Source organism: Ammospiza caudacuta, chromosome 1 (genome assembly GCF_027887145.1).
Source record: "Ammospiza caudacuta isolate bAmmCau1 chromosome 1, bAmmCau1.pri, whole genome shotgun sequence".
NCBI lineage: Eukaryota > Metazoa > Chordata > Aves > Passeriformes > Passerellidae > Ammospiza > Ammospiza caudacuta.
Window position 1 is genome coordinate 94,141,213 of NC_080593.1, and position 24,310 is coordinate 94,165,522.

Consider the following 24,310-nt stretch of genomic DNA (forward strand, 5'->3'; position numbering starts at 1 on the left):
AACAGGGCTCAAATAACAGGAAACACATTTCCTTGCCTTTTTCAAACGCCCAGTTCTGTGTGTACAAAGAAAGACCCACAGTCTTTCTTATACAACCTAGAGGGAGCAGCACCAGGCCCCTGTGGCAAGGGTGTGCAGTGGCTCTGACACCAAGGGCCTCTAATCATTCACTGTCTTCCATAGGATGTTCTTATCCACATGGGAATGATAAGGCCAAGATTTATCCCAAGAAGAAAGGCTGGTGAAAATAGATAGGTTCTCTTTAACTGATTGAGGAGATGTGTAAATATTATCGTAGTCAGACTTTCTTATAATGACAAAGGCACGTGTTAAGTGAATACAGGATTTCTCAGCCTGTAAAAAACCAAGAATGTGTTTTAGGATATCATTGATTTTTGCGAGAAAAATGGTGATTTATGGCAAAGATGCTGTCAAAATGACTCATCAAAAGTCTTACCTCTAAAGCTCTGAAAACTTAGCTTATCCTGGTAAACTGAACACAGCAAGTTTTTTACACCTTTTTCTTTTCCCGGGAAGCTGAATGTGGTTTTGTGCTATCATTACACTGATCAGCAAAAGCTCAACAGGAAGAAAGCAAAGACCCTAACCTTTCTCCTGAGGTAGATCATGCCAGGGTCAGGCAGACTGAGCACTATTTTTACAAATTCCTCACTTTACACTATCTGAGCAAATGCCTCTCAAAGAGTGTGAGTACCTCAAAGACCCTGGGCTCTGCACTCTGTGTCATGGGGCATCACTTTTAGATTCAATTAATTCTGAGGTGTCCAGAAATGCAACGAATGAACACTGCAGACTTAAAATAGCCTCTTGATTTTCTTGGTTTCAGTGTAGTTATGTGATTTTCTCTTCCCCCTTCACATTTCTCTTCCCCTTCTATAACTCAAATAAGCACAAGGCTCAATTGCCTACAGCTTTCTCATGCACACGCTGTTACACAGGAACATTGCAACTTGGCAGATCCAAGAGTCTCCTTTACTGTTGCAGTCTGGCCCATATTTATCCTGCCTAACTCTCAGACACTCCACAAGGGTCCCCAACCTTGGTGCACTGACCTCTCAAACTCCTCCTCACATCAGTGTAAGGATGGGCATTTTTAGAAGACTATTACAATTTTAGGTGCATGAATCATCTTCTGGAGGTGCCCTGTATTCTCCATCAGCTGTGCAAGGTACCTGAAGTCAGGTGAGATGAGTGGCCACACAGAACACCACAGTTTGCTCCCTCTCTTAAGAAAACCACAATATGATACAGAGACTGCTGGTTGCTGTGGAAGTAAAGAGTTCTTGCCTCAATAAAGAGGTGGGAGTGAAAAAGGAGGAGTGAGTACTTTACTTTGACGCTGACAGTATTTCCCTCAGCTAAGTGGCAGGGGGAAGGCAGACAATGCAATCTGGAGGGTTTTTTTTTTTATAACTAGCTCTCCTACACTCCTCCAGTCTGCCACCTGCTTGTATGTAGACCCAGCACATGAAGCACCCACTCCAGAGGATATCCTGGCAAGAGGACTGAAGGATATCTGCTGCTGAAGAGTAGGTAAGTCTCGATTCCATTGGGAGGTTGGACAAAGTCATGTTCAGAAGGAACTGCAGCAGTCGTACCCTTTTTAGCCACAGTGGTCTCATCACTGTTTCTTGGTATGACTGATGGTGCTAAAAATTGTGTTTGTAAACTGGAACAGAAAGCCCAACAGCAGGAAGACAAACACAAACTCCTCATTAATTGAAACCTCACAATATTCTTCAGTGGTCTGGTGCCAGTCTAGCAAAGCATTAGGAGTGTGAATAAGCCAAATATATACAGTGGTTCTGGGCTGGTCTGTAACACACTTAAAATAAAACATATGCTGAAAGAGCTTGGCTGAATGAGGGCTAGCATGCTCTGTACTCAGCAGCATCCCACTGAGAGTGTCAAGTGGGCAAAATAATGATGGTTTGATGTGGATAGAGAAAGGAAAGGCCAGAGAGGAAAACATAATCAACTAAGAGAATGAGAGAGAGAAAACACTAGCAGTTCTAGAGCAGGCAAAGATTTGAGGCTGAATTAGAATGTGCCCTTCAGATGATCTGTACTGGACTCTCAATCTTTCTATTTTCACACTGACTGAAAAAAACTAACAAAAAGTCATTTGGGAAGTTTAAGAAGCATTTCCCAGCATAGGCTGAGTTAGTATCTAGTCTACTCTGCAAAGCTTTGTCTTCAACACTGCCCAGTCCATCATGGAGTGGCTGTGCAGGAACACTTGTGATCCACGAACACACTAAACTCTTAGAATCATCTGTATGGAATTAACAGAACCTGACCCAAGACCAGCATTTCCTTTCCATGTTGGTGCTCTTCTTTAGCTCATTAGATGCTACATACCAACAGAATAAATGATCCAAAGAAGAAGATAACAGACCTAATTTTTTTTACTTTCATAGGCGTGTGAGGTGAGTGTCATGTGTTGTTTCCCATCTACTTTCTTCTGGGTTATGCTTAGAGCAACACTTATATGCTGTGGAGGAAGTTGTGTCCAGCTTTTCTAAACCAACTACAGGAAGTAAAAAAAGAGAAGAGAGACAGAGAGAGGAAGATCCTAAAGGAGCACCTTACAGTAAAAAGATGTGTTTTGACATGACAGAGTTCTAAGTTAACTGTTTGCAAGCCTCCACAGTACAACTTCTTTCATTCTGGATGCTCTTTTAAGCTGATGTCTTATCTGTGAGGACTTGAAAACTCATCAGCAATCTGACATAATGCTTTTCCTTCTAGGCAACATACCACAGATTTCCAGGACACATAAAAGAGATAGAAAAAGCAAAAATATATGGACTTTCTAATGGAATCTATAATGCAAAATATTATACATACCTTTAGTTTTACCCAAAGCAAACAATGTATGGAACTACACTGAAAAGAACAAATGACCCTACGTGCTCTTAACCCTGCATCCTATGCTGTCATCTGCAGCTGTGGTTGGGATAGGACATGGAGCTTTGCAACTCCAAACAAGTCAGCAGGGTTAACTGAAGGTTGCTGGAACTACTGGAGCTGTTACTGGGCACACAATTTGACATCCCAAAATGAAGGAACAGCCTTCATATATCTTAGGACACTGGGACCAGTGGAATGTCTTTTAGTCTCCAACACTGAATTTTACATTTATTCCCTCTTCCTTCACTGGGAGACAGACAATAGTTCTCCCTGTCACTCTTGAAGAACACAGACAGAATATGTGAAAGAATATGTGACTCCTCTTACTCTTCTCCCTCAAAACTGCCAAAGATTGGTAGTATATAAGAAGGTTTGGTTTCTAAGAGCACATATTTGTTTGGGCTAAGGACAGCATTCGTGAAATCAAGTAGGATTACCTGCTCATTATCTTCAGAAGAAATTTTTCTTTATCTGGAAAGACAATTCTTGAATTTAATGCTACCTAAGATGCTGTACAATATTAAAACAGGCCATGACTACTACAGATCACAGGGCTGTTGTCTTGTCTTTTTTTTTTTTTTTTTTTTTGGTTAAGCTATCAAGTCATAAGCAATTTGTGTGATAATCAAGAAAATTTTGCTCAAGGCAGCATTCTGGTTTTACAGTGTTGTTACTAAAGGCAAACAATTAGATTCACAAAAGAAAGCTTTCTCACTTCTTATTTTGAAGCCTAGTGACACGGCTATCTACCTGGGACATGGGAGAACCATAGTCAGATTCCCTTCCTCCTGGAATCAGACCAGATAGGGCCTTGGGTGTCCCTCTGACCACCAGCTTGTCCAAAAATCATCCGACACAAAACCCCTGCTGTGGCCCCATGAAATGTATGAAGTTCTCTTAAGACAAAAGACAGTGGTGCTCAATACTTGGATATCCGGTGTTCCTGGGAAAGGTTGTTCTTCCTTGATCTGACTGACAGAAAAGGCTTGACACAGAGTTTGCCAACTATCCATTGCTTCCAACAGTCCATTACAGGAGAAAAGGTGCCTTCCCTGGAGATAAAGAATGGCACCTAAACCACCCATCCAAATCTAAGCCAAGCTTCAAAACAATGCTTAAAAATGTTCAACAGTTCAGACTTCTTCAGGTTTCATCTTTGCAAATTTTCTCTTTGTTATTTTTTCTCTTTTGGTGTGACTAGCTGAAAACCATCACATGGTTTATCATACTCAAACTGCAGGGAGGAGACAAGAAGCCATTTCTTGTGGGATGCCACATCAGAGCCAAATCTCAAGGTTTTCCTGAATAAAAAATTTCAATACACTAGCTAGAATCACCTGATTTCCTCTTGCATGTTTTATTTTTAACATTGTTCATCATTATACAATGCTATCTGTTTTCAGGTGACCAAATTTCTGGCTGAGTCCCTGAGTTAGCTAACTGCCCTTGGATATCTGAAACCTGTGAATATAAGTCACTAGAGCTTTGGTCTAATTTAGATCACATGAAAATACATGCTGTCCTTAGAATAAATCAGCAGAGATATACCAGCCTCACTAAATACAAGAATAAGCAGAAAACAACATTAATTTTAAACACCATCTCACACAGAAGAGAAAATCAAGAGAAACTTCACAGAGAAAATCTTAAAGCTTCTATATACAGAAATTGTCTCCTTTTAAAGGCAACAATGGCTTCCATTTGTTTGGAAACTTTGGGAAGACCACCACAATATAGCAAACTCCTGGAAGTGTTGTGATCAAGGAAAGAAAGAAATGTAGGACGTATCCAATTAAAACCTGTTTCTAATTATCCTAGGGTGAACTGAGCCAGCCACTGGACAACTCTGACTCCTTATGTAAGGCCAAGCAAGCAGTGCTTAACTGAACAAATTACCATGTTAAAACAGAACGTGGCTTTGTAAGGGCAGTGAGTTTTCCTCCTATACATTTGCTTTTGCTACATTCACGTAGCTTGCTGGGAATCCTGTTCATCAGCCTGCATACTCTTGGTGTCCAGGAGGATAATCAACAACACACTACCTATGGCTACCTGAAAAAGACATATCTCATATATAGTTAATAATCTAAATCACTCATGTGTGCTATATATATGAGCATATATGCCTGCATGTAAATATATAGAGGGACAGCACCTGTCCTTGATTTAGTTATCTAAATGCATATACATACATAAATACATTATGCATGTATATAAATATGCACACACATACACATACATGTAGGTGTTTATAGTACATATATGTAAGTAGGTGTGAACATATGCCAGTGGATGTATATACACAGAAGAAAAAAAAAAAGTTGGGAATGTTCTTTCTGACTTACACATACCACTCATTTTGGGAATTTTTTTATACAGAGTAAAGCAGCTCCAATGAGTTATTCTGGTCTTAAATGTTTTATCAAAGAAATTGGAATCTAGATCTTAAAGTACCCTTTCCAACTGCAGAAGAAATTAACAAAAATTAAAAAATCTGAAAATGCTTAAGAGACAAAGAGATATATACATACACTAACCCTTCACCAAAATGCAGGAAGACAGCACACTGTGCAAACTCTGAACCCAAAATCTTGGCCCCGCAAACGTCAGCAGGAATTGGCCAATTCTATTTTTTTATATCTGTCATTGAGTGTTTTATCTCAGGGTTGCCCTGACATCATTCTCATCCCAGGTGAAATAAAGACTACAGCTGGTGTTGTTGAGGCCACTGCCTGCAAAGCAGTAGATGCCTGAAACGCAGAAGGAAATCAGTATCTATCCAAGTGGAGCTTATAAGCATCCCTAGGAAGATCCAGCTCAGGGCACACTGAAGCCCTGTCTCACACTGATGACACAGTTGCACTGTTAAATTATCAGTTTTTCTGATATGAGTGTGAGGCTCTTTGTGGAGATGACTTCTGCTCCAAATTCTGCTGTGTGGGTCTCAGACACCCTTTCTCCCAACTCCTTATGCTGCCATCAGCCATGACTCTTCTATTGCAAGATGCCCAAGGTATGCTGGGCTTTATTGTTTCAGGAATGCAAAAATTACACTTTAAAAGGTTATGTTCCCCTGTTTTGTACTTATTGGACAAATTTGGCAGATTCTGACATTAGTTTCCTGCTGTTCACCCCAGCAGGCAGAAAGGGTCATACAGTCACATGCACACCCAAAAGCTTTTGTACAACTGTGAAATGTGATTTTTTTTCTCATTATTCTCTGATTTTTGTCTCTCAGAAAAGCAGTACATGGAATACCTAGGCTAGCCTGGTTACCAAATGCAGCCTGCCTGCCCTCATGGAGCACTTTTTCTGGTCTAGCTATCTTGCTGAGAGATGAGCTATGCTAGCTGTATGGCTTCTAGGTCTCAAGCTGCCTTGATATTACCATTCATACACAGAAGACTTAGCTCTGGTAATTTCAATGAAATTTTCTGGGACTTCAGAAAGTATCTTGAATATTTTTGCAGGAGCCACACAATTTGCTTGGAAGCAGTTTGCTTTTTGGAGACTACTCTGAGAAAACAATGAAGGTGCAAAGAAATAGTTAGACTATATTTAAGAAGGGTGTCTGATAGCCTAATGTTAATCCACAATTTCAATTTGGTCATGTTAATGCTTAAAAATCATAATCACTCCACCCTGAATACAGCTAAATTAACTGAAATTGCTTGAATCTATTATAAAGCAAAGCACTAGAGTCGAAGCTTTCTGTTAACAAAGGAGCACTTACCTGTAATCATAGTTAGAGCTGATAGACTTGCTAAGGCTGGGATATCAAGGTTAAGGCTCTTTAAGTTTAAGGAAAAGTCTTTAATAGAGTCGAGCCACTCCCCAAATCCTCGAAGGCACTGAAGTCTATGAAGCACGAGTCCATTGCAGAATACAAACTTATCTTCAGCAGTATCAGACCTCAAATAAAAACAATTGAAAAAATTATAAATACATCTTCTACTTTACAGAAAAATGCATAACCAGTATTGAAGCGTCTGTCATTTAAAATCCAAGGCATATTATCCTGAGACATATGTGGGCATTCACGTTTGACAATATGTTTCTCCCTCGGGGCCAAAGTACAACAAACAAGCTTCTGTGATTGCTTACTTGGTAGAGTTATAAGCCTGAGGTTAGCTGCAGCATGTGGTGTAGACTGTCTAATTAGTTAAGATTTTGGTCCTGCCCAAAGGCATAAACAGAGAAGACATTTTGCATTAAATACTGTATGTTTGAACCAAAGGAATACTAAGTGAGTGCATTTTGATATACAAAACTAATAAAAAGATAGGTTCTGCAACCCTCAGCATTTACTTAGTATCATCTGCTTTTTTCAGATTGTAAAAATTGGCAAGGAAAAAACAATGGAGAACACATGCAGTAATGCAGGACAACACACATAACTGCATAAACACTTTTATATGAAAACCTGTGTGCAAGAGAGAAATTACAGCCAAGCTCTCCTCTTATTCCCTCTCCATTACCAATATTTTTGTTGAAAAAACACATGAAAAGGTCATTTTCAACTTAAATAAACATGGGCATAACTGAAATCACCAGTCTGCAATTTTGCCAGTTCCTGAAAGTGAAATCAGTAAAGTGTCTTAACTAGTGCTAGAGTGACAAACAGCATCTCACTCTATTAAATAACTTGGTATTAAAAAGAAAACCAATCTGAATAAGATTTTAAATCTTCTTCATCCCTTTCAAAAACAGAAGAAAAAGGGAAAAGAAAAAAAAATCATACTTGAAGTGTGTTTCTATATTTCATACTCATGAGTACAAAGCAGACTTGCTCAAATAGTACCTGAGGATCAATTTTGATTACTATGTAGGAGGAAGATGGGACAGATCAAATAAAAGAAGCACATTAGTGACACCTATGATCTCTTTTTAAATCACCTTCTTGATTTTTCCTGCAGTGTAAAACAAATTAAACACCATATCCTTTGTATGCAGACATTGCCAATATTTTGTGCTTTTTTCTTGGTACAAATGACAATGTTCAAAGATAGTGCCATATTTATTCCTTAAAAACATTCAGATGGATGATTTTTCATCTTAAGAGGAAATTAAACAAATAGTTACCTGATGGAGAGTCTTAGTACAAACAGCTCCAAAAAAGCTGATTCTATGAGTAATGTCTGATCTTCTTTTGGGAGGTCAGTAAATCCTGGGATTTTTTCTGCCCAGCCTCTAGTTATGTCAATGGAGGCAGTCAGAAGATTATAGAACTGTTGTACATGTTCTGCATCTGTGCCTGCAGCAGCCTGATCAGTGGAACAGTACTAAAATGAAAGCCACAGAAAGCAAGGTTATATGCATTTAAGGGCATTCTGTGAAACATACAGCATTATTTGCCCGACAACATTTCCTTCTGTGGCAAAGCTGGTATTACTTATAAAGACATAAAAATAGGTCTACATCTACCTACTTATTTGGTTACCTACAGGCATTTTGCTATTCAGACAGATATTACAAAAATATTTCCATATGTATAGAAGTAATTTCAAATTTATAACTAAAATATAATATCACATTTTACAAGTACCTATATGCTATTAGTAAACAGAAATAGAAAGCTGGTGGGTAGGATAATTTGCACCACACTAGAAGAGGAACATTATTTGGCTTACTACAATGAAACACTTTTCCCATTGATGAATTTGTCTCTGTATGTCAGAAATGCAGATTTCTTCCAAAACCTCACAAAAGTGCATTTTATCTGACAGTGATAGAGACACATAAGATAAATCACATTTTATCTGACACATGCAGCATTGCTTCATTTGAATACAGAATTGGTTCAAAGTAAACCAGCTGCCCCATATCTCCTCTTATCCTTCAAATTGAAGCATTTGAGGTTCAGCAGAACCTATTATCCTGCTTATGTGGCCATAACTCTTCCAGGCAACCATTTGACAGTCTCAGCTTGCTCAGCTTCCCTGTGACCCTCTGACAGCTCCCTCCCCACTATCTCCTACTTCATCACCAGTGGATCCCTGTCACTCCTTTGACACTGCTCTCTCTTTCTTGGCAGAAAATAAAATAGGAGCTTTTGTGGCTTAGTCTAATTCTGTGCTTGGAAAGTGCTGCTGGTTTTCTGAGCAGGTACTGAATAATGTGGCATTTACTGTAGTAACATCCTCATCATCAGACACCTGCTGGGTTATTTCTGGGAGAGACTTCATATCCACTCTCTCTCGTATGGGTTCAGCCAAAGAAAGGCTGAGGTAGTGTGCACAGCCAAAAGAAGCTTGCATACTCCTTGGAAACAACTTCCCACACGCACTTAGGCTTGAGTCCATCAGCCTAAAGGCCACTTCAGCACTTCACTCCAAGCCAGAGTGGAAGCAGAAAAAACTCCTTCCCCCTCAGTAACAGTGGTCTGGCAGCATGAGAGGACCATATTACAACCATGGGCTGCAAGTATCACCCAAAAGTCACCTCTGTGCAGGACAGAGGGATGGGGCAGCAAGCAGAACTTGTCAGGTAGCTGTCCTGTACTCTGCCTCTCCTAGCTGGAGCTCATTGCTGTTGGCAGTTAAGGGATGAAGGACACAATGTCAGAGTTGCTGACTGATGGGAGAACCACAGCAATCCTAGAGACCTCTGTCTGCATCTGGTTCCTGGTACTAGCTCTTAGTGACTCTGTTCTGCTTAGCAAACCCTAACTGCATGAGTTTCTCACGGTGCCTTCCAGCTCACATCCCTAATCAGCTGGTGAAACACATGCAATCCTTCTTATGAAGTTCATATAAAGACAAACTTTGCCTCAGCTGCTCCAAAGGATCCTGTGACACTGAGGCAGGTAGAGGCCACAATACAGAGAAGATGGGGAGCAACAGTAGAATCTGTATGCTGCATAATATTTATGTATTCAGACCCCCACTTGAATGGAGCAGTTGAGGACACTCAAGCAGCAAGAATCACCTTGGACTGCAGCAAGATTCACACAGGTAATTAATGGGTAGGCAAAGACAATTTGCTTTTTCAGACACCACGCATATTCTGGACCCTCTAGAAGCAACCATGCAGAGCAAACCACAACAAGTGTGCATTTTGGCACTGGGAGATGTGCTTTGCTACACAGGGGCTGACCATGACTCTGACTCTTACTACACAGGGAAACGAAACAGGCTGAAGGAAACTCCTGCCTCACAACAGGTATTGCTAAGTTGAGATACATCCTTGATCCTTTGAGCAGTAAAGAAGAAGGAAAACAAAAGGAAAAGAGAAAAGGTACTACCCATTCTGAAGGGGTTCATTCTAAATATAACTCATCACAACTCAGAGTAATTATGCCAGGTGTTAATTTGTTCCCAATATTTATAAAACATTCCTTTGGCAAAGGTAAGGCAAAGTTTTAACATTTTCTAATGAAGCTGAATGCTGCATTATGTCATGTAACTGTGATTGCTACAGTGTGGTATACCCCACACTGGGCACTGAATCAAATTAAATGCATCTAAAAAATTATAACCTGTATTTTTTTTGCATAGTCTATCCCATGAGAGCAATTTTAGAAGAAAGGTAAAAGATTAGATGGAACTGTATAATTTTCAGCTGCTGCAATACATCACTGCTCACTATAAAGTATTAGCACTTACAAAGAGTTGTTAAAATATTATTTACTTGTAACAGGCTTAGGAGCATACAAGTAACCATAAACAATATCTATGTTTCTGTTTCATGCACCACAGTTGTGGGTTTTTTCCATGATTATTTCATGGAGAAGAAGTGATATTTGACCTAGCTTGTGACCAAGACAGCTGGCAATCCTGCTCTTGGTCAGGAGGCGTCACAGGACGGAAGGGCTCCCTCCGATCTGCATTTCTAAACCTGCCCTGTGCAAACTGGAGGCAAACCGGGAGAAATACAAAAGACAAAGCTCTGCCCCCCTCCCTTCCTTGGAGCTCCTTTGGGAATGAAATGAAATATGACTGTTACTTAAGGAGGGGGTTGCATGTGCAGCAAGCAACATTAATTTGTATGTTGTATCTGAAGAGATTTGGAAAGCCTGAGGTTGGGAAGCCCGACAGCACAACTTAGCTCTGCCCTTTGCCTGCTTTCATCAGTCCTTCATCGACGGCTACAGCTGCAAAAGCCTAACAATAATTTCTCTGCACAGAAGAAAGCCTACACTCATTTTTCCAAAAGCCATGATTTGTGCTTAATTTTGTGGCCCAGGAAGGGGGGGATTATTGCCTAAATGCTGCACTCCCCCTCTGAAAAGGCAACATTTCTATTTACATGGGTGCCTACTCTGCATGAATATGAATGGCAAGGGTCTGTTTCTCATCTCACTTCCTTAAAAGCGTAAACTCAGGGAATTGTACCAGTAAACAGGTGTGAGACCAGACTACAGCCCTTGGCAATTGCCTTTTGAAACCAAGTACCTAAATATACCACGGCTGTGGACTGGTAAGTTAAAACCAGTGCTGAGATGAAAAGCAGCCATGTTCTGAACTAGAACTGTTTCCAATGTTTTGGTGTAAAGTTTGTAGCTTATGTAATTTATTTTTGGTTTTGTTTTTTTCCTGGGTTGCTCTGTGAGTGTGTGTTTCTACAGGGTTTTCTGGAGAGAGGGGATACACACTTTTCTCTGAAACTTTTATCAGCAGTTTTAAGATGGTCAAGGTATTACAGCTTGTAAACACGAAGACCAGGCTAAACATTAAGGTCGTATCAGCAGAAGTGTCAGGGCTGACTCCAAAGCCAGGTCTCCAGATCTGCCCATTTGTGGTGCTCATCAGGGTCACAGCGTAGCTGAATGTGCCATAAATTAGTCTTTACAAGTACAGGATTATTCTTCATAGGAATATTTTAGCATTGCAGTGTGTTTATTATATGTTTCATTAAATTCATTAAATTCAGTTTATCTTGCTCTTTACACAGCATTTGTTTTTTGACCTCCCCTAACTTTTCAAAGTATAAGGGTCTTTGAAAAAAATAAGAATCTACTTATTTCTTGCAGAATATTTTTGTCATTTCAGCACCGCCAGGCATAACAGACTATAATATATTTTAGTGTAAAGAAAAACTTAGATATTAATATGTCCTAACAGATAATAATACTTAATCTTTTAGCTACCAAGACTAAATTAATTTACTGTCAATCATATGCTCTGTGTAAAGTCCAACAGAATTGTTCAACAATTAAATCTGTGGGCTGTTTTCATTAGAAGAGAAATAATTACTGCAGGACAATGAAAAAAGTCACATACAAGTACATAATTTTTGTTCAGTTTTCTGTAAATGCAAAAGAACTTTGTATCAATAAATAAATACAAACTATGGCCCCTGGACTCCTGCAATTCTGTGAAACCCAGCAGATTTCTATCAAAGAGCACAGCTTGTCACACACCTTGGTATTTGCAGAACGATCCCTGAGACATTCTGGGTAAGTTAAGGTACATGTAGATATGGCTAATGCATTCTCCCTGTAGTAGGTTGTCAGACACTGAACAGCTAAATTCTTGATAATAACTTGAAAAATAATATGATTTAATACTTCCAGATTAGTTTGAAGAAAATAGGTTACAGCATGCTTTAAATTGCTAAATTATGTATATAAGTATAGTCTAAAATAGCATAATGTAATTTTTATATAATTGCAGTAAATATACTTTAGGATTAAATATTACTTAGCAACAAGTGATAAATGGCCAGTGGAGTTATTGTCTGAGTACAGCTGCTATTTTTAAACAATCTCAAATTTAATCATATTTCTTTAAGGGGGAAGAATTTGATCTTGTTTTTCTGTAGCTGTAGTTTTTTTTTCTTATCCTATATCAACATGCCTAAAAATTGTATTTAACAAGTCATTTCAATGCTGTATTTAAATAACTACAGAACTTTTTTTTTCAGCTTTCAGAATATGCCATGAATATTTAAATTGTGACTATGCTACATTAAAGAACAAGGTTACAAAAATATATGATCTTTGGTAAAGCTTTGCTGATTTTTCAGAATTTTAATTTTAACAGGCTTGTTTTAAAAATGTGAGTTTTACTGAAGGAATATCTAGGCTGGGGTATCCAAAGCATACCCTATTCCCATTTAAATAATGGCAAAATTCCTGTTGATTTCAACAGGAATGGTCTTATCCATCCAGTGTCACACTTTGCAACCCTTCTATCTGAATATTAGGGAAATGCTATTAAATTTTAGCCTTCAGAAAATGGAATTAAAGATATTGGACATATCAATGACATCATAATTGATTGTGTTTTGGCACAGCCTTTTTGCAAGAAGAATGCTCTATTTATCCATGCATTTTTGCTTTAACTCAGCCACTGAATATACTGCAGATTACTAGATCATTTTTTGTGATTGAGATCCTCACAATGAATAGTTACTAACACTAATATCTACTGCACTTCCTTTCCTCTCATTGTCCACCTATCACGAAAAGACAACGGCTGGCTGGACCGATTTCTACCCTCATCCAAATTTCACACTTAATTTCATTTTGGCAAAGCAGCTGGTAAGGAGAAATGCAGCGTGCAAATCATTTCTGTGCGGAAAGCAAACGGGGAAAGGAAAGTGAGACATACTCTTGAATAGTCCAGCTCCCTGGGCGCGGAGTCGGTTAAAGCTCGAACGAGGGCATTCATCATGCTGATGGGAGGAGAGGGCGGGGAGGGCTGAGAGGGTTCTTGCTGTAAGGGGCTCTTTGGTTTGGAAGGCAGCCGACCTCTTCTCCCTTTCAGGCTGTCGGTACGGACAACTAGGTGAAAAAAAAATCCCAAGGGAATCAGTTGTGAAGGTACCAGCAAATGATGGATCAGAATGAACAGCCCGCTTTCCTTACGGTGGCCAGACCAGTAAAAATAAGTGTTCTCCAGTTTCAGCATGTGCTCTTGATGCCTTTGATTGCAAAGGAACACAAATGGCACCAGAACTGTGTCAGACCTACGATTGTAAGCAGCAATGTAGCTGCTTAGTGAGAGCCCAGCTGTGTTCCTTGTGTCCATGCTTTGTTTGCAGCATGTCAGTGTGCCCCTGCACTTGTGCCTGTGACACTCCACTGCTGCAAACAAGCTGAATGTGAAACACAGATTTTAATGTTTCTACTAGCAGTGTGCCTTTTAAATGGCAGAGGCATTCATTCAAAGTAATTTCAGCTTTCTTAAAGCATTTGAAAAAATACGGTCACACTATATAGGTTATATTATCCATGTCAGTATTTGCAATGGGACTGCTCACACAATATTACTCACATGCTTAAATATTTGCAGAATTGGGACTAATGAGTTGATCCTGTTTCCATTTAAATTAATTGCAAATTTACAATCAGCTTATGGGAATGAAATGAGATCCTATGTCAAAATGCACACAATCCAGTGCAGCCCCCAGTGAGAGAACAAGGGGAAGCCAACAGCATTATCGAGCAATGTTCAAAGTTAATAAAGGAGACATTTTGGCCACTGTCAAATTATCCTCTTGTGACCTTGCTGTTCTTAACTCTGGGGTCTATGGTCTAAATATGATAATAGGGGTGAAAAGCATAAAATCAATACATTATTACATAAATGCACATATTTTCGGTAATTTATGAATCTCATCACTGTCAAATTTATTGTAGAGACATCCATGCTTTCTCACACACACACACACACATACACAAAGACACAGATTCATAAAACATAATATTTTAGTTTTCTGGGATCATAAATAGCCAGAGTCCTTACCTTCTTTAACCATGCCGACACTGAGACACTTCTGGAACCGGCAGTATTGGCATCTGTTACGACGTCTCTTGTCCACTGGGCAGTTTTTATTTGCCAGACAAACATATTTTGCATTTTTCTGAACTGTTCTCTGCAAAAATGCAACACAAAGATAGTAAACTGATTGTTTCTTGAGCAGCTTAGAACCTGACAAAATGTGTTTTAATTACAACATGAAAAGTGACAGTGCAATTCATATAATTAGATAAAATTAATTTCCTAACACACTAGCCTGCAGGAAAAACAATTTTATTAGTGCTAGCTGCTGACAATGAAAATCATCTAGGATTTTTCTGAAGCAAGTCTCTGGAGACAGGCAACTTTGAATGATAAAATCATATCTGAAATTACCAGGTCATCACATCTACCTTTGGGGATTAGATTATCTCCGCTTTTAATATCCCTTTGGGAACAATTTTCTACTTGGTTCATTCCCTTGATTATTGCTGACCTTATTAAAATAAAATCAAAATGATCTGCAATGTACTTCTCTTGCTATCACTATTGTTAGTCAAATACCACAATAACTGGTTTGGTTAGCCATTAAAATCATCAGGGAGAAAAATAAAAACACCAGCAACCCGTACAAAATATGTTTGGCTAAATACTCTGGGAAAGTTAACCAGACCTGAAGAAAAAGGACAGAATGATGACACAGTTATGTAAATTTAATTAACTGTAAAGTCATGTTGAAAAAAATAAAGCAAAATTAAAATGTATAGAAACCTGGTAAGCGTTGCAAGAATGTAACAAATATCAATGCAAAAACATATCATGCTGCCATGCTTAAAATCAAAGATACATCAATAAATAACATTCAAAAAGGTATTACTAGAAAAGAAACCAGGAACAAATTGATCAACTCAACATTCAATATTAAATCTTTAACTGCAATTAAATTAATGGATAAATTTTATTCCATAATTTGTGTTTGTTATCAAATAACAGCCTCAATGTACTGAATGTATGAGATACAGCAAATATTGTTCATTGTGATTTGGAGCTGAAAACAGTTTAATTTTGCAGAATTAGGTGCTGTTGCAACTCAAGGATATGCTATTGATTTCCACAGGGGCAGGTTTGGGATAAAAAGAGCTGCTATTTCCATGTTATTTGTGTTCCCTTTTCTAGTTATATTTAAATAACAAATTAGTTTTATAGGAGACGTGTGTATTACCACGTGGTCAAAAGATTATTATTAAGTAACACTGACAACTCCACCTACAATAAAAAAATGTTATAAGCCCTCCCCCCAAATATTTCGGGACTGGTTTTGTTCCCATTGTATCTTTTACCAGAATAAGGGCATAACTGCTATCTTAGCAAGAAGAAATATACAAAATCAACCCCAAATGTTTCAAATCTTAAACTTGCTGCGCAGAACCATCCTACCAAAAGTCAATCACAACCTCTTCCCTTAAACAAGCTATTTCTGAAATTAATACTGGAATCTGGACCTTCAAACTCTGCTGAAAGGAAATTACAAAGCACCCAAATCTAAGATCTAAAGAGTATAATCAACTCTTGAAAATATAAGCGCAAAGTTCCAGCTGAGAAACTGCTGTGTGTAAGTTATTTGGGTTGCTACTCAGCTGCAAAGAGTATCAGAGCAGCATTGCAGAGCAGGCACCGGGACCCCGTGCAGTGCTTAGTCACTGCTCTGCAGGCAGCTTTCTTCTGGGGAGGGCTCCCCGGGCTCCTGAGCTGAAGGGGAATGACAAGGCAGCAACCAAAAGCAACCAGGAGTACTTGGGTTTGTCCCATTGAGTGAAACCAGTTTCTTCCCGGTGCTGACCACCCTGCATTCCTCCTCACACCAATTTTCCCTGCAAAGCAAAGGGCACTGCTGCCACTGCCTAAAATATTAAGTGAACTTGACAGTTTCAGGATTTCTTTTCTCACCTAAAAACAAAGTGTAATTGGAATTGGTGACTGAGTAAAACCCAGGCTGAATGTACTCCAGATGAGTTTCACTACAGAATAAATGCCGTTTATAGCTGAAACTGGGGTGACCTACGTTTCATTGAGGAGTGCTGGCAGACCAGAGGTGATTCCCCCAGATCACTGCCATGGCCTCTTCTCAGCTGAGACTGGCTGATCCTTTTATCCTACACAAGGCTTTCCTTGACCTTCAAAAACTTTGGTCCCTCCCACCCTGCTGTGGGGGCCTGAGTTTCAGCACACGATGTCCCTGAAGCCCCAAGTCAGGACCAGGAGCACGTCAGGACAGAGAGGGTGAGAAGTGAGGTGGGATCAAGCAGGGAGGGGAGCAGAGCATGGATCTCTCACCTTGAAGAAGCCCTTGCAGCCCTCGCATGTCCGCACCCCGTAGTGCTGACAGGCGGCATTATCTCCACAGACAGCGCAGGTGCCTTCCCCGGACGAGGAGCTCCGGCTGGGAGGGGACGGGAGGCCGCTGCTGCCGCTGCCGCTGCTCTCCCCCATCAGGCTGGAAGTGGCTGCGTTGAGGCCGAGCGGTGAGAAGGCTAAGGTGGCTGGTCTTTTGGCCAGGTGAAGCCCGTAGGAATGGCCCTCCATGGGAGCCTGGCTGGCGGCGGGCCTGTCGGAGCCCAGGGGCAGGCTCAGCGAGGCCGGGTCGTAGCACATATGGGCGGCCGCGGACGGCGTGTGCGGAGGCGAGTGCTTGAAGTGGAAGAGAGGGAAGCGCGGAGGCACGGTCTTCATGGGGGCGGCGTCCATCAGGTGCCCGGGAGGCAGGCAGGTCTGCGTGGGCTGCAGCGGGGGCTCATCCCACAGGGCCTGGTGGGCAGGGAAGCCCGGCGTGGTGGGCGTGGAGGGTGGCGATTGCTTGAAGTACATGGAAGTGCTGGGCATCCCCTCATCTGTAGACGGGGGCAATGAGGGCTGGTACGGGGACAGCCGGGTGTCTTCCATCTTTATGAGGGGCCTCTGGCCAGAGGAGGCAGTTTGCATTTGGTAGAGGCAGGAAGGCTTGAGCTCGTAGCTGCCAGAGTAACCCTCCATAAAGGTGCTGAAGCTGGGAAGGGAGGTGGTGGCAGTGGCAGTGATTTCGGTACTGCTCAGGTCCATGGTCAGCTTGGCATAGTCGGGGTTCATGATGTCTGAGCTGTACTCCGAGCCATAGGCGTAGGTCTGGGATGCATAATTCGAACCGGGCGGTGAAGGGCTATACTGCGCTTGCACACAGGGCATATCTGCAAGGGCAAAGGGGCGCATCAACAACAGGCCCAGGGCACCAGGCTGTGGCCCAGGCATCACAAACTTCCTTCCTAGAGCTTTCCTAGAGCTCACATAGGCGCCCAACTCCCATTCGGACATTTAAATTAGCCTCGAGCCTTTTGCTTTCAACAAGAAATATGCACCAGGGAGCGACTAAGCATTCAGTACTAGGAGTCTGCTCTCATCTAGTCAAGGGAGAAACTCACCAGTTTATATTATACCAGTGTCAGTGAGAGAAGAATCCATCTCAAGCTGCCCTACATCTGCTGCTTAATATACATAGGTGTCAATGAGAATTAGATAAGCACAACGAGAAGAGTTATGACTCTAAATCTACCTCTCTATGCCTTCAAATCATGCTGTAAAATTTTCACGAAGAGTAAACGAGGTTATCAAATGCATAATATTAAAAATTATATTTATTTTTAAAGAAGCAGCATCTGCAGTGCATGTCAGAGGAATTACTCAAATCACAATGTTTTCTACTCAGGACTTGCATCAATTTTGCTTACTCAGCTCTGGACCTTTGAAGAATATTTCTGGTCAGCTAATAATTTAGGGTTGCTGTTTCATTATTAGTTTTAAGGCCTATCTTTGGTAGAATGTTCTCCTTTAAAAAGTGGAGGATACGACATCCCCTTCAATTTGCAAAAATGTAGGATAAAAGATATGTGGCATTTCTCTTTTTATGGGAAAGCAAGGTTGAGGCCAGTAATACAGTTGGTTTTATTCATTAGTCATGAAACTTAATGTGGTTCACTAATAGCTGGGATGGTCAAAGCAACACAGTGCCTGGCTAAAAAGATCTGATTGTTATTTTCTTTTACATTTCCTACTAGTCTGCCATGTAATTTGCTGGTCACAGGAAGTAATACACCCAATTCTGCAATTCACTGAGGTTTGCCTGACTAAACACTGTGAGATTCTAGACAAATATTTGCAACTTGAACTAAAAGTGTGTGGTGTATTTTGGTTCCACAGCAGAGGAATAAAATGCATCAATTAGTATAAATTTTCTCATAAAGAGAAAAGTAAATATGGATAAAATGTATATCAAAATTAACTGCAGTTCATCTCTTCTTAATCATGGTAATTTATATTCCAAAAGCACTTGAGAAATAATTCATATTGAAAAAAAAAAAAACTGCTTTGGAAATAATGAGGTTTTCCTCATTATTTTAAGAACTCTTTTCACTTACAATTTTAAAATATTCACTCCTGGCATGCAGGAATCCAAATAATTTGTGTTAAATCAACTTTTAATTCTTTCCTGCCTGCTTTACAGATAAACATATTTAAACTAAGCACTATCATATTTAAACTACGAATTATCACACTGTCACAAACCATTCACATCTTTCTTCTTCTCGAGAAAACACTAAAATTTGAGAAAAAAAAAATAGTGCTGTTTCCTGAAATTAATACCTTCTTTGCCTTAAATCCAAAAGCTTAAAGAAGGAGGCAGGACAATCCTCCCCCCTAAGCCTTGCCTCCCAATGTTATTTATGTATTATTCTGCTGTTCCCTTTTTTTTCCTGTCAATTTCTGTCGATGCCATTCCACACACACACACATTTCCTGGCGAGTCGTATCATTATCATTTGTTAGTTTAAGGACTGGCTGTTAAAACATAGTGATCAGTGCTTAATCAAATAAAAAGGGAAAGAAATTCTCTCCACACACCTCCACTGAGAACTGACGGAGGAACACAACAGAGTGAGTTCACAGCTAATGTCACAACTGGACATGTTGATACACAGCTCTATGAAGCAAAAATGCTTTTTTGCTAGCTCAGAAAATGAGCAGGAGTTCAAGGGAACAGATCATTATGTCCTTTTTTTCCTGCATTTTTCTGAGCATAACAGTGTCATGCCACTGAATTCTGTGCAAAGTGGAGTAGAAAAACAGAAGTCTAAAATAACTCTGACCAGAGGACTGAAAAAATATCCCTAACCTAAAGGTCTGGTCTCTCCTGGCTCTGTGGGACTCCTCCTACCTCGTCTTTTGCCAGTGCACTTGTCTAACTCTAACCCCTACTTTTCCACTTAGGGCACCAGTATTAATTCCCCCGCAAAGTAAATAACCTGGGATTTTTTTTCTTTACCCAACAATATTAAGACAAGAAAAGAAAAGGCCCCACAGGAGGTGCATTAACGAGCAACCTGTCATCAAAACCTAAATGAATGGCTGAAAGCATCGGGGCAGGGACATTGGGAGCTATTACCATGGTGTTCTGCTTTCTTTGCGAGAACGTGGGATAAAGGATGCCCAGTTTAGCGCCAGGGGCGCCTCACAGGGACACCAGCACCCCCAAGCTGCCCCCCCTTGGAGCTGGCACGTCTTTGGCGAGGGGCTCGCAAGCCGTGTGCCCCGGCACGGCATCGCCGAGAGCGCTGCGAAAGGCACGCGCTGCTCTGATCCTTTCGGGATTTCAGCTCCCCGGGACGTCGGGGGCCGATGATGCCAAAGGGATTTGGGAAGGGTAGGGGCCCCGCCAGGACCTCCCCTCCTCCTCCCGCCCTTCTCCCGGAGCGGCAGCTTACCTGGTGGGTATCTTGCGCGCTGAATGGTGGGGCTGGAGGTGCGGACGGAGGCGGCGGCGGGCGGCGGCGGCGGCGGGGTGGGTGCCGGCTGGGACCTCTCTGCGGAGGCGGGCCCGGGGCCTGGCCTGGGCGGGGGGCGCTCTTCCGACCCGGGCTCTGTCCGCCGGCGGCGGCGGGAGACAAGGCACAGTCAGGGGCGGCGGTGCCCGGCGGGGCGGAGGGAGCCCCCCGCCTCCCCCCGGCGCGGCGCCTCGGGGGGACGCGGGGGCATCGTCCCCCCGCCAAGCCCCCGCCTCGCCCCGCGGGTGGGAAGGGGGAGCCGGCCGGGGAGCGCATTCCTGCCGGCTCCCGCTCCCTCATCGCACAAAAGGCAAGAGAGCACCGGGTTGGGACAACGGAGCCCCCGGTTTGTTCTCCGGGAGAGGAGCCTGGGGAAGGCAAGAGGAGAACTCCGGGCGGGGTGACTACAACAAGCGGGACAGCATCCCCGAGCGTCCACTTCCCCGTGAGAACTTTCTCTTTTCGGGATGCAGAGACAGGGGAAAAGCAGGCTGGGAGTTTCTGTGCAAGGTACCGGCCACACTCGAGGGATGTCCTGCCGGCCCCGCTAACCCTGTGCGGTGTCTCCGGGCCCACCATCGCCGGCGCGGGGCAGGGAGCGCAGCCCAGCCGCCTCCCCCCGACCCTCGGGGCGCTGCCAGCCGGGCTCCGCGGGGGATGCTCGGCCGCGCCGGCCGCTGCCCACGGAAGCCGCTCCCCGGCGACTCTTTCTCCCGCTCCTCGTCTTTCTTTTGCCTTCCCCGCGCCCCTCGCCTTTGAACCCCCGCCAGCACCCGGGGTGTTAAGCGCCTGTCAGCTCATCTCTTTCTCTCTCGAGGGTTTTGTTCCCTTACGATCTCCTACGAGGCGGTTTCCCGCTCGGCGCGGAGCGCCCTAGGGCTCCTCTCTGCCCCCCCGAGCCGCCGGTTACCTAGAGACACTCGCTGCGCTTTTAACCACGCAGCACCCCTCCGGGCTGCCGCCGCCCGAGCCAGGAGCGCAGGGCCGTAAGGGCTGTAAATTAGGAGGAAATAACTACCCTTGTCAAAGCTCTTTTCTTCCTCCGTGCACTTTACATTCAGCCCCGAGTGACACCCCTCCCCACCCTGTAATACGAGGAGGAAACCGTGAAACACTCCATTGTGATTGTGACTTCTTCAGGCGAGTTTCGAAACCTTCATTTACCCGGGAGGGACTGCGGAGGGGGAAGCTCCATTCAATTAAAAAGTTTCGTGCTGGATTTCCACCGCCGGTTAGCTGGCGATTTTTTTGGGGGGGGGAAGTGGGAGGGATCGCCCCGAGCCGCACGGTCACTCCAGCAAATATCCACGAGATCGCGTGAGATTCACCTCCGAAGAAACCGTCTGGTCTGGTTTAGTCCATTGTTTTTTACCGGGGCTTGACTCCAGCATACAACGGTCTCCACGGAGGAGAGAAAAATAGGGCGAAGAATGTAATCGATTGAAGCGGCTTGGATAAAAGTTAGCGATTCATTCCCAAACTTTTTTTTCCTGGAGAAAAAAAAAAATCCTATCCCAACACACTAATCCCCCTACATAAAACAGTGATTTACGCCCTTTCCCTGGGAAATATCCTCTCACGGATCCCATCGTATCCAAAAATTGCAAGTTAAGTGACAGCGTTCTTAACTAGCCGCGCTAAGGTGAGCGGCATCTCCGCCCGGGACAGGCTATCGCGATAATGCTGTCCCGATCACTGTCCCTCTACATAATATCACAACCCAACGCCCGCGCTTTCTCGCCTCTTTCCAAGACTGAAACTTCTTTCGCAGCTATTAAGGCGAGGAGGCAAAGGCGAGAGGCGCCGCGGGGGCAGGGAGCGGGGCAGCGGCGGCGCAGCCCAGCCTCCCCGCACGGTAACGCCCGTGCCGGGGCACCGCGGCCCCTCGTTACCGCTCCTGACCTCCGAAGGGAAAAGTGCATATTTCCGAGGAGCAGATGCCGGGCAGACGTGCCATGCAAACATCCCGTCTCATTTCAATACAATATGTCACATTCCAGCAATTACCTCTCGGGCGAGCTCTTTGGGCTGCCGAGGGGGGCTGCTCTCTCCCAAAGTGAGATGAGCTCAACCTGCCTCGCCGTCCCTATTAGACAGCTGAACTTGTGCAAACAGAACCACCTATTTCCCGAGCGCGGCTAAAGGAGGGAGACAAATTGCTGCCATTCATCACCGGCGCTGTAAACTCCCCGCCGCCGCCGGCAGCATCATTTCCATGACAACAACTAGCAGAAATACCTTAGTATCACCGGCTCCGGCTCCCGCTCCGCTCAACCACAGCCCTCCCGTTTGCGAGGAGCAGCAGTGCCCCGCGCACGGCAGCAGTTGCCGAGACGGCAGGGACGCTCGGAAGACGAGCGGCAATTGAACATCCACGGGGAGGACGGGGGAGGAGGGGGGGAAGGTGAGGGAAAAGTTTCAGCGAGAGCCCGGCACGGCAGCGCGTCGGCTGAGCCGCATCGCTCGCCGCCGGCATCTCCCCAGCATCTCTACCCCGCCGGCGCAACTTTCACGGAGTGGGGACATGCCGCGCTGTCCCTCTCCCTCAGCCGCTCCCGTTCACTCGCATACGTACTCGGTTGCTGTGGAGGTTCCGTCTTTACATCTAGTTTGTAGGTGCCCGCTTCCTTAAAGGCGTGTGTAGGCGCTGTCCAGCGGCAGGACCCGAGACACAAAATCCCTCAGACTCCGGGTAGCTGCAGGTCCAGAGGGTGCGTTATCCCGAGGCATGGAAAAGGATTGAAAAAGCCTGAGGAGCCAGGAGCCCGTCCCCGGGCGAAGGGAGGGAGTGAGCAGGCGGGCGGGCGAGGGATGCCGAGCGGCGGCCGCCGCCGCGATGTGCCTTTGTGTGTGTGTGCGGCGGGAGCCGGGCCGGGACCTGTGCCCGCGTCCCGGTGCGAGTGCCCCGGGGTGCGCGTGTGCCTGCGCCGGAGAGAGGGGACGGAGGCGCCTCTCTGCGCTGCTCTCCCGCTCCCTCTCTCTGAACGTCATTTATGTGAGAGGAGCCCTAGCGGCCTCTCCATAGAGCGGCTGGAATGCGAAACGTCAATAGTGACGCCATGGGAGCCTGACGCTACTGACCCCCCCCCCCCGCCCCAGTGTGTGCGCCGCGCTCCCGCCGCACCGCGCCGCGCCGAGCCGAGCCGAGCTGAGCTGTGCACAGCCGCGCACAGCCGAGAGGCGCGGAGCGGCGAGGAGCTCCGGCTGAGCCGTGCTGAGCCGCCGGTAGCGGGACGGCACGGCCGGCCGCCTTGGGGCCGCCTGCCCGCCACAGCCTGGCGAGTGGCTCCCAAAGCTGAAATAACAATATTAACAATAATTATTATTACTGAGATAGTGATAATCACAAAATTATTCTACCTTTACTGAAGTGGCTCAAGTGAAAAGAGCTTTGCTCGGTTACTCAGTGGAACTTTTAGGATTAATTAATAAAGGTTTCTTTCACTTTTTTATTTTTCATTTTTAAAAAGTTTTTTCTTTTTGCTTTTTAATTTTTTCCCGAATTATCTTCTCTTCTCTAACTTTTTTCTTTTCTTTTTTTTTCTTTTTTTTCACTCTTTTTCTTTTCTTTCGAAACTTTGCAGTGCGCAGGAGCAAGGAGCAGGTTGCGGGAGGTGCCCCTCACAGAGCGGGCACAAGTGCTAGCGGCCCCGAGAAGCGTCCGGGCTGCCGCCTGCTTGTGACTGTCTGTGTCCGTGTGTCTTTCGGTGTCCGTGTGTCTGCCTGGGGCACCGGGCTGGCGGCGGACGACTCCCCCGCTGTCTCCGCTGGCAGCAGCCGCCCGCCGCCGTGCCCGGTGCCGTGTTTACATCCACCGCCGGGGGCCGGGACGTCCGCGACTGT

At 43.9% G+C, this 24,310-nt stretch overlaps 1 protein-coding gene across 5 annotated transcripts in view; it reads right to left on the reverse strand.

Annotated features, from left to right (window-relative positions):
* NR4A3 (nuclear receptor subfamily 4 group A member 3) overlaps positions 1 to 23,411 on the reverse strand; it is a 29,018-nt gene extending 5,607 nt beyond the window's left edge. Inside the window, exons 1-7 of one of the 5 annotated variants that reach the window (XM_058811981.1) lie at positions 23,043 to 23,411; positions 20,408 to 20,563; positions 16,953 to 17,839; positions 14,625 to 14,754; positions 13,488 to 13,660; positions 8,017 to 8,216; positions 6,668 to 6,846 (exon numbers count right to left, since the gene is read on the reverse strand). In XM_058811981.1, coding sequence (XP_058667964.1) covers positions 6,668 to 6,846; positions 8,017 to 8,216; positions 13,488 to 13,660; positions 14,625 to 14,754; positions 16,953 to 17,837 — 1,567 coding nt within the window. In that variant the 5' untranslated portion in view covers positions 17,838 to 17,839; positions 20,408 to 20,563; positions 23,043 to 23,411. Of the gene's footprint in view, positions 1 to 6,667; positions 6,847 to 8,016; positions 8,217 to 13,487; positions 13,661 to 14,624; positions 14,755 to 16,952; positions 20,337 to 20,407; positions 20,564 to 21,631; positions 21,867 to 22,474 lie in introns of those variants that run through there. The other 4 variants (XM_058811972.1, XM_058811964.1, XM_058811954.1 and 1 more) reach the window with 4 other exon arrangements.
* Between the last annotated feature and the right edge of the window lie 899 nt (positions 23,412 to 24,310).